Source organism: Nanorana parkeri, unplaced genomic scaffold (genome assembly GCF_000935625.1).
Source record: "Nanorana parkeri isolate BGI_ZX_2015 unplaced genomic scaffold, ASM93562v1 scaffold191, whole genome shotgun sequence".
In the NCBI taxonomy this organism is placed as follows: Eukaryota; Metazoa; Chordata; class Amphibia; order Anura; family Dicroglossidae; genus Nanorana; species Nanorana parkeri.
Genome location: NW_017306459.1, coordinates 495,577 through 513,854, shown reverse-complemented (window position 1 = coordinate 513,854; position 18,278 = coordinate 495,577). Strand labels below are relative to the sequence as shown.

General features: G+C 40.1%; 1 protein-coding gene across 1 annotated transcript in view; it reads left to right on the top strand.

Annotated features, from left to right (window-relative positions):
• The window catches only part of ASXL3 (additional sex combs like 3, transcriptional regulator), a 109,736-nt gene that overhangs the window by 39,571 nt on the left and 51,887 nt on the right, over positions 1 to 18,278 (top strand). The window contains exons 4-5 of the mRNA XM_018555322.1: positions 9,248 to 9,356; positions 12,395 to 12,503. Of these exons, the coding sequence (XP_018410824.1) occupies positions 9,248 to 9,356; positions 12,395 to 12,503 (218 nt within the window). The remainder of the gene's footprint in view (positions 1 to 9,247; positions 9,357 to 12,394; positions 12,504 to 18,278) is intronic.

The following is an 18,278-nucleotide window of genomic DNA, read 5'->3' as shown; positions in this document are numbered from 1 at the left end:
CATAGGTGGAGGTGTTCTTTAGTCCAACATACTCCCTAACAACCATGTTGGAGGTTACACTGCAGAGTACACAGGACAGCATTTAGTTTCTGGCAATATCAACACATTTTTTTCTTGATTGTACAGTACAGATCACAGGCAGGCCCAGAGGTGACTGGGTGATGTGCAGGTATTATCAAGTGATTGGACATTTGGCCGAGCTGTGAGAAACCTCATAAAACCCCTCCCATTCCTACCTTTTAAAGTGGGGTGCACATGGAAGGGCTTTTCACAATACAAACACAAACAATTCCCAACACACCTACCAGCTGACCTTAAAAACAAAAACAAATTACTTTGTCTAACACTTTGAGTTAAAAACAGAGGTTTTAGTTGCACAACTTTTGCAAAATATGTGGAAGCCTCACTGTCACATCAACGCCCCTCTGTGTAATGTGGTCCTAAGTCTAATCTATGGGAGCCTCTAATGGGATTGCATCTAAGGGCACCAGTGTGGGTTTCCTTAAGAAAAAGAAGCCCGCTTTGACCTTCCCAGCACATTCTTTATTAGAGGAGGTGCTTTTTGGGAATTGGCAACATCCGGAAATAGCATATGTCCCTCCAAAATGATTAGCACAGCAATATCTCTTAGAGCATTGGTTCTCAACTGGTGGGTCGTGACCCAAAAGTGGGTCGCGACCCCGTGTTCAGTGGGTCGCCGCATGTCTTCCACTATTCTAGGCTCCTCTGCCTCCCTCTAGTGCAGCACTGTCAGTTCTCCTGCCAAGCAGCCATTCAAAATATGCTGCCCAGTGCAGAGTTTCAGCTTGAGGTGAGATTGGATGGGGCTATGTCCGTGAGGGAGCTCCATCCATACATGCATTGCTTACAGCTCCCTCACGTGTTCTATAGAGGTGCCTGAACCAGAGTGACTTTTCATTTGTATGGTACCCCAAACGCATTTCCCACCCACAGTTCGTATGCCCGCACCAAAACATGCAGTACCCTAATGTTGTGCGTTCCATTGCAGTGCAACTTGGGTTGCGACCTAATGACCAAGGACAAATGTGGGTCCTGAGGTTACATGGGTTGAGAACCACTGTCTTAGAGGACACATTCCTCAAAAAGTGGATGGTGCTGGAGGTAGATGCAGCTATTTCATGCCTTTTACAAATCCGTCATCATACCAGTGGAGGATGCCCCCAGCCTTTAAAGAACGAGTTGACATGCACCTTGAAGGGTTGTTCAAGGCCTCTTTTGCCCTTATTGGGCCTATCCTACAACAAGAAGTAGTTTCTATGGAAGTGTTGTAGTTTTCCTTCCCGCTATCTCCTCTGCTAGGAGGGTTTCAGAGCCGGCAACATCATGCAAAGAATCGTTCCTTGTTCTTTACAAGGATAAGGTCATTATAAAGCGTAGAGATCACTTTTTGCTTAGGTGGTGTCCTTGTTTCATCTTAATCAGGACATTATTATTATTATACAGGATTTATATAGCGCCAACAGTTTGCACAGCGCTTTACAATTTTCGGAAGACATTACAATCACAATACAATTCAAGATAAGATGGTAAGGAAGGCCCTGCCCATGAGGGCTTACAATCTAAAATGGAGGGGCCTGTGACACATGAGGAGGTAGCTGTGTGGGGATGAATTGTTTGATAACGTGATGGTTCAGTGGTTGGGTTGAGGTGGGATAGGCTTCCCTGAAAAGATGAGTCTTTAGGGAATCAGCATTCACTCTTTTTGTCCTGCTTCAAAAATTCTAGGGAGGTCTCCCTGTCCTACTTGAACGTGATTTGAGTTTATCTTTTGTCTTCAGCTTTGCTCAGACAATCTGATTGTCACTTTGTCCTTCCTGAAGGACTTTGCAGTGGGCCTCCTGCCTCTTCCACTATTTCTCGGTGGATTGGACAGGTCATTGTGCACGCATATTCTGTTAAGAGTAGGACTCTGCCCTTTTCTGTAAAGATGCACTCTACTAGTTCTGTCCGTGCCTTTTGGGCTTTTTGGCATCGGGCATCTGCTTCAGATTTTTAAGGCTGCAATTAGGTTTTCTGTTCATATGTTTACTAAGCTCTACCATGCTTGCTGTTCGGGGTTTTGCTGATGCTAGTTTCGGTCATAAGGTGCTGCAAGCTTGTTTCTGTTATGTGGGCCTGTTGGTGGTGGTTTGCTGTGTTGCCCACCCGTCTCTTCTGTTGCTTTCGGACGTCACAGTCATCTCTGAATTTGCCTGCTTCCTGAATTGTATGATCAAAAACACAGGATTTTTGACTTGCCAGTAAAATCCATTTCTTAGAATACAGTACTATACATAAGACCCTCCCCTCTATGTTATCTATTGTTTACTAAAATTCTTGGGAAATGGAGGGGGTTATATGAGGATCCTCACAGCTCCGGCCAGTGTCCAATCACCTGATGATACCTGCATATTACCCAGTCTTCTCTGTATCTGCCTGTGTCCTATGCTGTGCTCCAAGAAACAGATTTTACTGGCAAGTCAAAAATCCTTTACTTGCACTCATCCAAATATATATATCGCGAAATGCAGTCAATGGTATATTTAACATACCAAACGGGAGCTATAAAGAGAGTAATAAAAAGAGTTTATGACTAGGGTTGCCGTATACTTTAATTATACATTTGCTAAATGGCCAATGTATTGTTCCTGCAGCTTTAAAATGTAAAGCTCTTGTGGCATATTATCCATTATATGAAAAATAATCTTTTAAAATGCAGTTTTGCATTTTATATGACAGGGGTTAGAATGTTTAACACACACTATAAACCATTTAGTTCAGGTATATATGGTTTATTAAATTCTTTTCGACTTTCCTATGTAAACATTAAGCAGTCCCCTTTTAAAACAACACCCTTTTAAAACAACCACTCAAGCTAGTTTCTAGGGCCACTCTAATTGTCAAAAACTGGCTATCAAAATGCCAGGCAGGAATCGCTTTGTATTGCATACAGGAGCAGCTGTCAAATGCTGTAGATGGTTTGTAAGTGTCATTGAGTATTACAGTGTAACAATGTTTTGTTATATTGTACCCTACTATTTCATTCATATGCAGATAAAAGGTGTTGTGACCTTTTGATCTGCAAATTACATCACTTAAAGAAACCTTTCAAATATATTTTATATATATATATATACACACACTGAGTGGCCAGATTATTATGACCACCCCATCAGTACTTCGTTGGGCCACGAGATAACTCCATGAGATGACTTAGTTGGGTTGCCTCGTGACTCACGAGATTTTGAAACTTTGATGCGAGGAATCTGACACTGCACTGTTGCCCTTCTGTTGTCTTGTACCAGTCTTGCCACTCTCCGTTCTGCCCTAACATTGACTAGTTTTCTGACGGCCATAATTCGCACTTTCAGACCCAGATTTTTGTCTGATAGTTCAGTCTTTAAACACTTTAACAACAACTGCTCTTGAACATTTAACTAATTCTGCTGTTTTGCTGATACTCGCTCCATGGCTCCGAGCGCCAACAATCATCCCACGTTCAAAGGCTGTTAAATCGCGTTGTTTACCCATATCTTCAGAAATAAATCACTTCTACTGTCGTGGTAAACAACCTGCGTCAGTATTCATAGTGGTCTGGCCCTCTAGCAACTTCAGCACGAAATTATAGCTAATTATAGCTAATTTGCCGACAAACGTCAGGCGGTCATAATAATCTGGCCACTCAGTATATATATTTATTTGGGGTGGGGAATAAAATGTATTCCTATTATAATCTTTTATTATAACTCTTAGTTTACCATGATCAGCCCCATGTTAACACCTTCTCCTAAACGCTAATATTTTTCTGCTGCATTTAAAAAAAATGTTTTATGTTTTTGCTGTTAATATTTTAACTTTATTATTTTTTTTCAGTGTCATATAAATGCAGAATTAAAAAAAATATAGAATAAAATGTATACTTCTCATTTACTTTAGAGCTTTTGCTCAAATGCTAGTCAAATAGACTTTTTAAAGAAAATTTTATCTTTTTGTATAAAGATTACATTGAAAATAAGTAATAGACAATATTGTCAGTAGAAAACCTATTCCCCCCATTCAAAAAAAGAATAAATAAAAATGTATTATTTTGTTATTTAAAAGGAGAACTATGGGGTTAAGGCTTTTCCCCATAGTTCTCCTTAGGGTAACTGGAGGACACAAACTAGCATCCTCCCGTCACCCTAGGCTCAGTATGAGACGCCGCAATATACCGCGAGCTGATGCTCGCGGTATACTGAGACGCCGCAGCTGAAGCGGATCCCGACAATTGTGCCGGGATCCGCCCAGCTGCGTGACTGACAGCTGGCTCTGCCTATCTAAAGGCAGAGCCAGCTGTACCCTCCCCCGTCCGTTCCGCCAATCAGCGCTGGCGGAGCGGGGAGGGGGGAATCCAGCCCCTCCCCTGTCACGGCAGAGAGCCGTGACAGGATTGAGAGGTGAGCGAACGCAGGTATGTGTTCGCTCACCTCCCGATCTACTGAGCCGACCTGTTACAGTCTCATTGTCACAGGTCGGCTAGAACTATGAGGTGAGTGAAAAGCACTCAGTTCTCCTTTAAGTAATGACAAAGTTATCATTGAATTAACATGCTTATGGTGGAAATTTAAAAATTGCTAAAGTCCATGCGTGGTATAAAAGTAAAAAATAACTGTACTTTTGATTAACTGTACTTAATCAAAGTAAATGCGTGACATATTTAAAGGGTGTGCTGCAAGATCTTTATTATAATCCTCAACCTTTTTTTTTTTAAACATATATGTGATATAGCAATGCTCAGCCTGTACTGTTTAAATCCTCTAGCTCCACACATTCTGAGAGAGGGGCAACCATCTTATGAGTGTGTTTCATCTGAAAATACTGTTACCCTTAATGAATTGCAGTTGCAGAAAGTGCACTGTGATGAATTGCTTTTTTTAGTGTTAGTAGGCCCACACCATGTCAAAATTGCCTGATCTTCAGTTTATTCTCGTAAAGTCTTAGTTCAATACTAGACGGACATTGACTTCATCGTGATATTTCTTGACTTTGTTCTTCACCAAACAGATGTGCTCCTACACTTATCCGCTGAGATCAGGTGCAGGTCTAGCTCCTTCCACTGGCGAGCATGCAAATTATGTAATCACTGCACCATTGAACTACGGAAAACATCTTGCTTTTCTATACAGCAAGAGGACACATGATGTTATACATTTCACAGTTATAGACGTATTCTCAAAGTAAGACATTGAGAAAGTGTTTGTGAGAGCATAAAACATACAAGAGCCTGTTGCTACATAATAAAGGAAGATATTTTCAGCAGTTTGATGGTGCAATGGTCCCCGTCATCCTAAATTGTCTGTTCGTGACCACATTGTAATCTCAGTTCTGCTGTTATAGCTGCATTGCTCCCTTTCATCTTTTTTGCTTTTTCCTTCAAATAAAATAATGGAAATCTATACGTGGTAAAATATATAAGTAGCTTTTGCCTTCCTTTTTTTATTTGGCTATCTATCAATCAAATGGCTTCAGTACATTGAATTATTGACTTGGAACAAGCATTTCATTTCACCTTCATTTGCTGCAAATACTGACCCAAAAATTATTAAAGGCAGAGACAACCAGATAAAATTTTGTGAAAAACGCACTTAAATGCCCCAAAACACAATAAAATACCAATTTTTGTTAAATAAAATGTAAAAGATGAGGTTACAGCGAGTAAATAGATACCCAACATGCCCAGGTTAAAAATTGTGTGCGTCCGTGAAACGTCAACAAAATGCAGTACCCCAAAAAGTCTACGCTTTATTGCTCTTACTCGTGGCGATACCCAACATGTGTAGCGCTTTAGTTGTTTTCATACATGATGATTATTATTATACAGGATTTATATAGCGCCAACAGTTTGCACAGCGCTTTACAATATATATGCTTTTATACATAGGCACACCCGACGCGTGCTCGCGGGGACTGTAAAAAAAATGTACAATTATTTTTACATTTATTTTATTGTTCATTTTAAAAACTGTTTTTATTAACTTTAATTGCTATCACATAGGGGGGCTTCAGGAACCCAGCACTGACAGCTATGGGACCGGAAGTGATGCAATCTGCAAACGGAGGTTCGTCGATCTCCTCCCCAGCTTCCCGCCGACACCAAACAAGCCGGTCCTGGGCCCGTAGGAGGGGCAACGGAGCCCGGGAAGCACGGCATGGGGGGGGGCACCGGCCCGTAGAAGCGATCTGGAATCAGCTGAGCCACCAGAATCGCTTCTACCGACCGTCGGCTTTACAAGTTTAAACAGTCGGTTTAAACAGCACCGATGCCAGCGACGTACACTGTACGTCGTTGGTCGTGAAGGGGTTAAAGCTGAACTCCAGTCAGGTTTAAAAAATGTTCTATTTACTGCACCGCATACACACACACTGCAAGTGTTAAATACTGCTTTTGCTTAGGAGAATAGCTAACGATTATTTTCAAAATTGATTAGTTAGCCGATTATTACGTTCGATTAATCGGGATTTAAAAAATGGCTCTAGTGATGGACTACTAGTTTGTATTGAGATTGTAGTCCATCACAGGAGCAAGCTTGGAGCGGTGGAAGTAAAAAGAACATTTAAAAAAAATGTGTGCAATATAGTGAAATGGAAAGTGTAAAATTATACAGCAATGAATGCAGAATGGCACTGGCTATAGAGCACTACAAATCCCAGCAATAGTACATTATACAGCGCAATGCAGAATACCACCAGCTAAAGAGGAATACAACAAATTCCAGCAATAGTACATTATAGCTGGCGGTATTCTGCATTGCGCTGTATATAATGTATTATTGCTTGGATTTGTAGTCCTCTATAGCTGGTGGTATTCTGCATTGCGCTGTACAATGTATTTTTGCTGGGATTTGTAGTCATCTGTACAGTGCAATGCAGAATACCACCAGCTATATTGGGATTTGTATTCCTCTATAGTTGATGGTATAATATACAGCGCAATGTACCTTCAGCTATAGAGGACCACAAATCCCACTATCCCAGCAATACATTATAGAGCACCATGTAGGGGGGAAAGTGCAGGCTTACCTGGGCAGTCTTCCAGCAACTTGCTTCTGAGATCGGGCCTGTCTGTCGGCGGCTGTCATCCCCCCCCAAGCCTGCTCCTCCTTACTTCTTCATCCTCTCCCTGCGTCCCCGTGCCGATCGTGGATGTGGGCGGGCTGTGATCATGAAGCGGGGAGGAGGTGCAGCGTGTGGATGCGAGTGGGCGGGTCTGGCACAGACGAGCGTGAGGTGGGGAGGAACAAGGTGGGGGAAGAGGAATGGCTTCTGGGGATTGGCCTAAGTGGAGGAAGTTATACCGTAAGTAATTCTGCTGACTGGAGTTCAGCTTTGAAAATGTGGCTGGAATTCACACTGTTAGCAAGTTTGGCTTTATTTTTCTAGGTCAGAGAATATGATTTTGAAGAGCACTGGCTATGTATAGCCAATTAGTTTTTAGTTTGTCTAGGTTATATTACTTGAAGATGTTTGCTGTTTTGTGTTTATTGGTTCTTACTGTTAGAAGATTGTTTTACATTTTAATAATTAAGCTTGCAGTTGTGTAGCACAAGATTTATGGACACCCGCTGCATATGTATTCCACAGTAAATCCAGCAAATTTCTGATAACTTAATCTACTCTACAAATTTGATTCAGCAGAAGAAAAACAACGTGGCTTATAGCTTTACATTCTCCCCAGAGACCAAGATCATGAAAACAAAAAGACTGATTTGAAAGTGGAAAAGCTTAATTGTGTCTGTTTAAACAAAAATCACTAAAGTTAATCCTGTTTGTAGGATAATCCTAAAATAAAAAAGCCACAAGTAGTTTGATGACCTTGCACTTCTACAGAAAACAGTCTTTGTGAAAAAAATAAATTACTGTAAAGTAAAACAAGTGCCATATGTGCATAATTGCCAAAAATTATAAAAACATTTACCAAATAATTCTAAAGTTAACTGACGCTTTGTTCAGTATTGAAAACCTTTTCTTCTTTTGAATAGTTCTGTTCTCTCAATGTGTTCAATTCTGGGGGTTTTTTTCACAATTTACACAGGAATGGCTTCCTTGACTTGAGTGTTTTAGGTGACCTGGCACAATTCCATTTTTATGTTTTGTTTTGTTTCTTTTTCACTTTGGTTTCATTCTATAGTAAATGTGTGACTATTATTGTGGAAAGTGTCTTCTAAGTATATACATTTAATCAGTTCACAATTATGTCTCCTATGTTAATTTAGCAGCTGTAGTTGATCTTAGTTTTTTCTTATAATGTTTCAGTTTTGTGTATTGCACATATGCAGTATATTCACTTTAGACTGTGTAGTCAAAAGTACTGGAGAGTCATAGATGTTGCAGAGTAGGACGGCTTGCAAAGCATCAATTCTTGCAAAGACTTGCTTTTTGCAGTGTGCACAGTAAGTCTGAGTTTGCTCAGAAAAGTATTCTTCTGTTCAATGCTAGTTCTCCATTCCAGCTCCAACCTTTTTTATTTTTTATTTAATTTTATTTTTTTTATCTGAAAGGGAACTGTATGGCCAATAAAATTTGATTTCACTCGCATTTTTTTTGCATTCGTGAAGCAGTTTTCTGTTTTCCCTGATGCTTTTTGATGCATACCTTTCCCTTAAGACCTCACAAAACTCGAGCATACAAAAGCAACTTAATTTTGACTCTTGAGGCAGATTCCTAAGTGAGAAGCATTACCACTTGTAACTTAAAACTGTTCTTCCGGGGCCTTTTCTCACTCTGCTTTTGTTGCCTTTTATCCCACTGGATACAGCTGCCAATGAACTTGATTTTTTTTCCCCTTCTGATCATTCATGTGCATCAGTCGCATTGTCTGCAGCATGTTGAAAAACCACAGCTTTACTGTGTTATTTACTGAACGATTTGACTTAAATATTTGGGAACTGCTTTCTTCAAAGTGCATGCTTCTGCCGGATTTTTTTTTTTGTTTGTATGGAAGAAATATAATTATAATACACAGATTTTTCCCCTGAAGCCTATGGAGCAGATGCATTTGATTAGGATTGTTGAACCCTTTATTGTAATGTAGATGCTTTCAGGCTCAGAAGAATTTCTCTAAAGAGAAGCATGAACAGAAAAAGGAAGAGGAAAGAAAGCCAGGGGGAGAGAAGGCATTGTAGGATGTAGATGAGCTCACGTGTTTTACACTCATTTTCATGCATGCTTTTTCTTCTCTCTGTTTTGTTATTGTTATCTTGGATTGCAGTGGTACTTCTCCGTTGGCTTGTCTAAATGCAATGCTTCATACTAACACTCGTGTCGGAGATGGGACCTTCTTCAAAATCCCTGGGAAGTCAGGACTCTATGCTCTTAAAGTAAGTACATTTCTTGGACACTGACCAAGTTCTATGTTCTGCTGCTTCTCAGTTACTTAATGTAGCGATTAAACCGCTTAGGAATGGGGTGGTGCTGTTAAACTGTAGTAGCTATATACTGGGCATAGGAACCAAAAAGCTGGATCTGTTAAATGTAACCATATTACTGTTTTATATAAGGGATTTTATTGAGCCACATTTGAATTGCCACATATAAGATTTGCCCAAATAAAAGATCTGGCTCACAATTAACTGTACAAACAGGTTAATTTATTAAATAGCATTTATTTATTTAGGGGGGAAAAAACCCCCACTGATATAGTAATTCATAGCAAACGAATGCATTTTAGTGGACTGTGGTCATGTTGGTGACACATATGTATTTGCTGTAGACTATTGTAATTTTTACATTTTGCCTTCCTACGTTATAACTTGAAAGCCAGGTGTTTTATGCAATCTAGCACTATTTGAACAAATCTTTCACACGTCATCATAATTTTTATAGTACGTAAAGCTAAAAATGTGTGTGGCATTGAAGAACATAGGGCAGTTCAGATTTGTTTACCTTTGCCCTATTGCATAGCTTTTAGAAAATGTGTGTAAACCTCAAAAAACATACTGAAGCCTGTATAAATTAGGGATGCACTGAAGTTTAGGCCACCGAAATATTTTGGCCGAAAATGGTACTTTGGGCAAAATGCAGAAAGTACCATAACAGCCAAAAATGTAGTGCATCTCTAGGCTTTTCTCCTCCCCGTGGACTGTGTCCCCCTCCTGTGTCGGAAGAGGCAGCGGGAATCTGAGGGGGCACAGACCAGCGTCCAGCGGGGAGAAGAGAAGCTTTCAGGAGGCCGAGCAGGGCAGTTCGGGGAGGAGTCATCTGTCGCAAGAGGCCGAGCTGCTTTTCTACACCTCCCCACTCAGCCTCCTGTGACAGCGAATCAGGATGGATCACTGAGTGTTTGTAAATAACTGAGAACATAGTATGCTGTGCCCCCAGTTGAAAATGAACAGGAAGTGCTCTACATCACTTCCTGTACATTCATTTTTGTGGACCTATTAACTCACACTCAGTATAGAGGCTTCCTGTTCATTCAAAACAGGGGCTGCAGAAAAAGAGATTTAGGACTCTGTGTCCTCAATCTCTTTCTTTTATTTTAAAAGGGAAAAATCAAGGGCCAGTTGAGACTCAAAAAAAAAAAAAAAAAATATATATATATATATACAATAGAATCATTTTAAAAATGTAAAAGGTTGGGAATAAAATGTTTGTTTTTTTGTGACAAACTTTAATTTTCAGTTTTGGTGTACAAATTGCATTTCGGTCCATCCCTAGTATAAATGCTTTCTAAATTGTGATCTGGTCTCCACAAGTATTGCCATTTCTTTTCTAGAAAAATACTTTAAATAATGAAGGTCATGGATGGAAAAAGGAAAATGTGAATCTTTTGGAAAATAACATCATACAAATAGGTTAATTTGCGTACTGCAAGCAGTGTGTCAGGTGTTTCATTCAATTTAGGTGTAAATTTGGCCTGTTCTGGCATATAAAAAAACATAATTTTGCTTACCTGATCTTTTCTGTCTTTTTATTCTACCGGGCCTGCGCTTTCAGAAAATATATGGTTTGGGGGGTCTTTTACAAACGCTAGCAACGCAGCAGTTGAAAATCAAACCAATAGGAAAAAATTGCAGAAAATTCAAAAATAGCTTGGCCAGCTGATTTGAAAAATGTTCCGGAGGGCTTGGCAGCGAAAGGGTTAATGCACACTGTGGCATGATTAGAAGGGACTTCAGCAGAAGGTCTCAGTGAAAGTGTTCTATAAAGCAAATAAGAATAGAAAGGGTTATAAAAGGATTTTTTAAAGACTTGAGCCTTTATCAGTCCACAGTGAGATCATTTACAAAGAGTGCAAAGTTTTCAGATAGCTGAATAGTATCTGCAGGCATCTCTTTCCCTTGATAAAATGTGTTTGTGAGTCTGCTATCAGCAAAACCTGTTGGAGTTCATGAAAATATTTCTTGGAGGAAACCACTGCTCTTAAAAAAAATTCTGCTTGTCTTAAGTTTGTGTAAGATCATATGGAGTTTTCACAGCACTACCGAAACAGTTTTCTGTAAGTGTATAAAAGGAAAATGTGTTTACAGGAAAAAAACACTTCATACAAATACTGTACCCTAGCTGTAAAGCATGATGTAGTGCTGGTTTACTCAGGATTGATTGGCTTGGTGTGTTTGGTTAAAGTAATTGCCAATAAGGCAATTCAACTAGTCACTATATAAAACAGGTTATTAACTTTTTACATCAATGACCTCAATAGCTTTAACAATTTGAAGATATGACAGTGCAGTTATTAGATATGTAATTAAAGGAGAAGTGGAGGGAGAGTAAAACAACCTCTCCCCCAATGCCTAAAGCTGGTGTGGGACAATGCAGCAATCACGCGTCACTCTATACCAAGTGCTTTTCTTCTGAAACTAGCAACAGCCTGGGAAGAAAACCTGTCTCCTGACAGTATGGTGCAGAGGAGGACCCTTGCTTTCTGTGTGGAAGAATTGGTCTCTATGCAGACGTCCTACCCACTCCTTGCTGAGTCAGAACTAGAGTTCTCCAGTAACCTGGTTGCATACGCTTTGATAATTGGAAATCTGTTGCATGTGACTCAGCAAGAGGAGAGTTGGACCTCTGCAAAGAGACTACTGCTTCCACGCAGAGAGCAAGGATCCTACCCTGCAGCATGCTGGCGTAGGCAGGCTTTTCTACCCAGACTGTGGCTGCTTTCGAAGGTAAACCAACTGTAAGACTTTAAATACCTTTTTGTTTTGATGCTCAAGGAATATACAGTATGTAGCTGATTTAAACTAAAAGTTTAATTGGGGTTCAAATAACTGTGCACTGCTCAAAATTCTGCTTAGGGATTTTTGTGTAAGATTAGTAGAGTAGTGGGTGGACTTAAATATTTTTTAAAGGGGATCACCATAGAATTTGTTCAATTCTGCATTTTCTGTTTGATTAGTATCATTGCTGTTTTTATCAGAAAGAAGAGTCTAGTTGTCCAGCTGATGGGACACTGGAGATAGGCTGTGAATCTGAGTTGGATGGGACAGAAATGGCAGAGGCAAGCAGCAATGGAGAGGAAAATGAAGGTATGTGTTGTTTGTTAGATCATCAATTGTCTATGTACTCTATAAAAGTAGTAAATATTTAAAAGGATACTATCTTATATTTTCAGAAAGCACATATTGGCAAAGTAAGTCAATAATGTAACCCTTATCTGAAAGGTTCCATTTGTAGATTCTCTAGCAGCTATCTGAAAACCAGGAAGTGCGATAGGTGTCTTTTGGTAAACAGCTAAGATAGGATCAGTTGAAGAGAATACTTAAAGAGACCCTGTCACCAATTTAAGAAAACTGCAGGTAAAATCAAAGTATAAATTTAAGTATAAATTTAGAATAAAGTATTCTAAATGCTTACTTTGCAGCTTTTTTTCTGTTAATAAACAATTTTTATTGACTCACAATATGCCTCTGAATTTGTTAGGAAACTGACACTGCAGTACGTGTATATTACGTAGCACAGACCCCTCCCTCTTGCATGTCATAGCCCTCTTATATTCTAGGAGATCCTTATTACTGTGTATACTGACCAAGTTCCTCCATCCCTCCCCTTCCTATATATGTAGCAGCAGGGGAAGGAGTGAAGAGTATCACGAATGACAGCTTAAAGTCTGCTAAGGCTGCTGACATTACATCCAAGATGGTGGTACCCAGCAGTAGTCTCAGGGCTTTTGGATGTCTACACAAGGAAGGCTTTTACAGGTCAATAACATAGTTAAATTATGTCAAATGCTCATATAGGGAATAATTGTTGCTGAAATAAATGGTCAGGGTCTCTCTAATCTTTCTCTTTTTCTAATTTCTCTGTCAAAGTGCTTCTCTGACTTTATTAAACTTGCCACTGGCTGTCTTGGTCTCTGCCGAGAAATCAGGTTATACGCAATATTGCTCCACTGAACTGCGACAGTGCCTGCTGTCTAGCATTTTTTTAGGATATTGTCTCTGTCGTTGTAGTTGAGACCTTGGAGCAGATCTCGGTGGTGGAGGTTGGGTCTCTCCCTGTGAGCTCATTCTACCAAAAAACTAGCCAAAAAGTAACTGTGGTCGAATGTTGAACTTGCCAGTTTTTCAATGAAAATCACAGGGTTAGAGCCTTCATATTTTTCTGTCTGGCCTATGGCTCTCATGTGTAGCGTCATAGGTAATTCTCCTTGTGCTTAGTTTAGGCCTCTGCTGCAGCAATTTTGCATTCTAAATCTGTCACTCTATTTGGGACTGGATAGCAAGTGTCCTCTAAGTTGCTAACCCTTCTAACATTTTCTACCACTGTCACTGCCTTGTTCTTTGTCCACATACACAAATGCTTGTGCGAAGTGTTGTTTGGGCTGCCACTTACACAGCCCAGGAAGGTGACATGTAAGCACTGTTATTACCCTACCAATTAGCAAAGGATCTACATCATAGGGAGCCATACTTCGACCCTCCACCTGTGGTGAAGCTGCAAATCTCATCATGCATCTGCCTCTGGGAGTATTGGCTGTGGCTGTCAGAGTCTTGTAATGGCTAATGAAATTTGTAGTTTCACCACAGCTGGAGGGCTGGCATTTGGCTACCCCTGGTTTACACTATAGTCAGTGAGGAAAAGCAACATTGAACTGGAAAAGTGAGAAAAGGACACTTCCACTGACTTAAAAACATAGTGAACCAAATAAGGGCATAGGGTTAAATACACAAATAACAAAAAAAACAAAGCTTTTACCTGCATTATAATGCACTTTATACAGTAGATATAAAAAGTCTAAATTTTTTGAGTGTAAAGAAAATCAGACAAAGATAAATCACTTCAAAATGTGTCCATTTTTAATGTGACCTATAATCTGTGCAATTTAATTAAAAACAAACTGAAATCTTTAAAGGGGGAAAAAAAAATGTACATGGTAATCATGGCTGCATAAATATGCACACCCTTAAACTAATACTTTGTTGAAGCACCTTTTTTGATTTATGACAGCATTCAGTCTTTTGGGGTAGGAGTCTATCAGCATGGCACATCTTGCCTTGGGAATTCTTGCCCACTCGTCCTTGCAAAAGCACACCAAATGTATCAGATTGTGAGGACATCTCCTGTGCACGGCCCTCTTCAGGTCACCCTATAGATTTGCAATTGGATTCAGGTCTGGGCTTTGGCTGGGCCATCCCAAAATTGGATCTTCTTCTTGTGATGCCATTCTTTTGTTGGTTTGGAGGTATGCTTTGGGTCGCTGTTGTGCTGAAAGTTGAAATTCCTTCTCATCTTTTGATTTTTCAGCAGAGGCCTGAAGGTTTTGTGCCAAAATTATCTGATATTTGGAACTGTTCATAAGTCCATCCACCTTGACTAAATCCCCTGTTCCTGCTGAAGAAAAGCAGCCCCAAAGCATAATGCTGCCACCACCATGCTTCACTGTAGGTATGGTTTATTTTGGTGACGCACAGTGTTCTTTTTGCCCAAAACCTACTTTTTGGGATTATGGCCAAAAAGTTCAATTTTGGTCTCATCAGACCATATCAAATTTTCTAACATGCTTTTGTAAGACTATGTAGGTTTTTGCAAAATGTAGCCAGGCTTGAATGTTTTTCTTAGTAAGGAAAAGATTCTACCTTGCCAGCTTACTCCTGAAGAATACAGGAGATTGTTGTCACATGTCTGTCATCCAGTAAATTCTTGCAGCTCCTTTAATGTTGCTGTAGGCCTCTTGGCAGCCTCCCGGAGCAGTTTTCTTTTTTCATCAATTTTGGAGGAACGTTCAGTTCTTGGTGTACTGACTACTACTTAACATCCATTTGAATGTAATTGGTTAATTCTGAACCCAGCCGCATCCTTAATTATAAGAGGGTGAGTACACATATGCAGCCACATAATTTTTTTTCTCCACTAAACAAGTTCACTTTGTTTTTCAATGTAATTGTACAGATTATAGGTCACATTAAAGGTGGGAAACAATATATGTTTATATTTATATGTGCGTTTATTTTTATTTAATTTGATAATACAGCTAAAATGTCTTCCTTTGTTTTGGTTATTGCAAAGTGAAGAAGGCTTAGAACCTCTGTCAGGGTGTTATATCTGTGTCTTCATTTCTCTTCATTTTCTGACGGTGATCACTAAAACAGGAAGTGAGAAGAAATATCTTCAACCGTGGACACAGACATTAACCATTTTTGTAGAACATTACAGAAAGCTTAGAACTCGTGTTAAATATTTAGCCCTGGTTGGGTTCCCATTGGGGAATTTTCCCTCACCAGGACAGTAGTTGGGTTGCAAGCTCCCCAGTGGATACATAGTGGCAAAAAGCCTGCCAGAGATTCTAACCTTTTCACACTCTCTCCTAAATAGATTTGGCTAGAGTTCTACGTAAATTATAGTTCTTTAACGGACAGTATTCCTATGTTTTTAAGAACCAGTAATGACAAAAATGTCTTTAGGATTAAAATGTATTTCCTAAGCCCACCCCCCTCTTTACTGCAGACGTCTTTAGAAAACAAACCCTTAAGCTGGCCATACACCTACAGATTATCTGCAGATTTTCGATGCTCAAATGGAAAAAGTGTGGATGGAGATTCCTCCATCTACGCTAAACTGTGTGGATGGAGGAATCTGTTGCACTTTTTCCATCTGACCATAGGCTGATAGAAAAAAGAATTATAGGTGTATGGCCAGCTTTACCTTGTCCTCTGCTATAAATCGCTGTCTTTAAAAGGTAAATGCAGCGTGATTGTCATTGGCGAGCTTGCCGCTGACATGAAACACTGCTGAAACTCAATAGCTGAGCTACAAATCGCTGTAAAGTTACTGATGGTGATTCCATAGAAAATGACCATAATTGCCTTAGTGAAGAAAAATTGCTGCAAATAAATTACCTTTCTGACATGACCCTTACAAGTGTGTTTTCTTAAATGAAAAAAAATCTCTTGCAAGTATAATTATAAAAATATCTCAGATGTTTGCAACAGTTGCAGCGGGATGTTCATGATTGCGTGGCTCAGGTAGACAGACAAAATCATTGAAAATCATGTGACGTATGAGTTGGTCGGGTTTGCTGAAGGTAATGTTAGTTATATGTGACAGCAGTGTCCTAAGAATATAAATAATAATACATATAAACAGACCATTAAGATTCCTGAGATTATCCCCATGCTACAAATTCAGGTGTGAATGATTCTAAGGATTTGTTGTGCCTTCAGGGTTGGGGAGAATATGATAAACTCCTTCATCCGGATTAAATACAAATTTTGGTTCCCACTGGCCATGAGTTCCTATAAAAATTGTATTTTTTTTATAACTATCTAATGCCAAAATGTTTTGCAGCTGAATGTATAATTTCCTGTGGTACTCACTCACTTTTTTTTACAATGCTTTTGATGTCTTGAACCTACATTTTTCAAGCTTCCAGAAATACCTGGAATATTTTTTTTATGAATCAAGGAAGTTAATAAAACATTTACTTAAATTATGTAATTTATGCAAGTGCGTTAATATGACTTCCTCACCCTCCGTTAACACCTTGCTAAGCATGATGGTTGTAAAGTAATTTAAAAAAGTACGATCTGCCCATCTTGGACAGGCAGAACGTACTTGCGATCATCGCAAGCCCGCCCCCCTGAGGGACGTACTACCGATGACCGCAATGCTGAACGGCATTTGTCTCCCGATCATGCCACAAACCAGCCGAAAATCGTACGATTTTCGGCTGGTTTTCGAACATGCTCCTTAGACAAAAGACATGCGACCGTACAGTAAAAACGGTTGCACGCCTGCCATACACTTAGCGATTATCGGACGATCGCAGGATTTCCCGCGTTTATCGTGCGATAATCTCACAGTGTATGGGCACCTTTAGACTGGGAAAATGAGAGAGACAGAGCCAGCAATATGGGAACAATCAGGTTATATTGAATTGCACAGTGCTGCCCTTCTATAACTATAAGCTCTCTGACAGGTGTTACCGAAGTGATGACCTTATCGATGTGTTGTTCCTTAAAGAGATACTGTCACTTTACCTATTCAGGATCCCCCTCCCTGCCCCAGTTTTACTTGCATTTGCAGCAATCCTGCCCCATTCCTGCCTCCACTGCTTTTGGGTAGAAACCTAGTGCTTCCATGTATGGGGAAGCATGTGGCCCTGAGTCCAGGTCCAACTAGGGTCAAGCATTGTGTTATGATGAGGGGGGTGACATTGCCTCTCTCCCTAGCACCTGACAGATCGAATTCCAGTGTCAGAGGCAGCAGTGTTGCTGAAATGTTGGTAATGTGGGTATACCTGGGGTGGAGGGGGACTTTAGAAACACATTGACACTTTTCCCTGAATATCTCTTTAACTGTCTAGTAACAGGCTGAGGGTGGTTGGTGCTGGATCAGGCAGTAACATTTAAAACACTGTAGTCTGACACAAGGAGGGTAGAACCTAGATGTGTTGTCTGACAGGATCTCAAGACTGGCTAAACAGATTTACTAATGCCGAGGCAGCTAAAATAGTTCACATGTATGCATTTCAGCTGTGCATTTAGCTGCCTCCTTGGAGCTCTGCCGTAATGATAGTGAATATCATGCTAACACATCTCATAACATTTAAGAAAAAATAAATAAAGCTCTGTAACAGGGGTCTCAAAGTATCAGCCCCTGGGTCTCTCCTGGCTGTCTCTCTCTTTCTGCTGGCTGTCTCTCTTTCTCTCCTGGCTGTCTCTCTTTCTCTCCTGGCTGTCTCTCTTTCTCTCCTGGCTGTCTGTCTCTCTCTCCTGGCTGTCTGTCTGTCTCTCTCTCCTGGCTGTCTGTCTGTCTCTCTCTCCTGGCTGTCTGTCTGTCTCTCCTGGCTGTCTGTCTCTCTC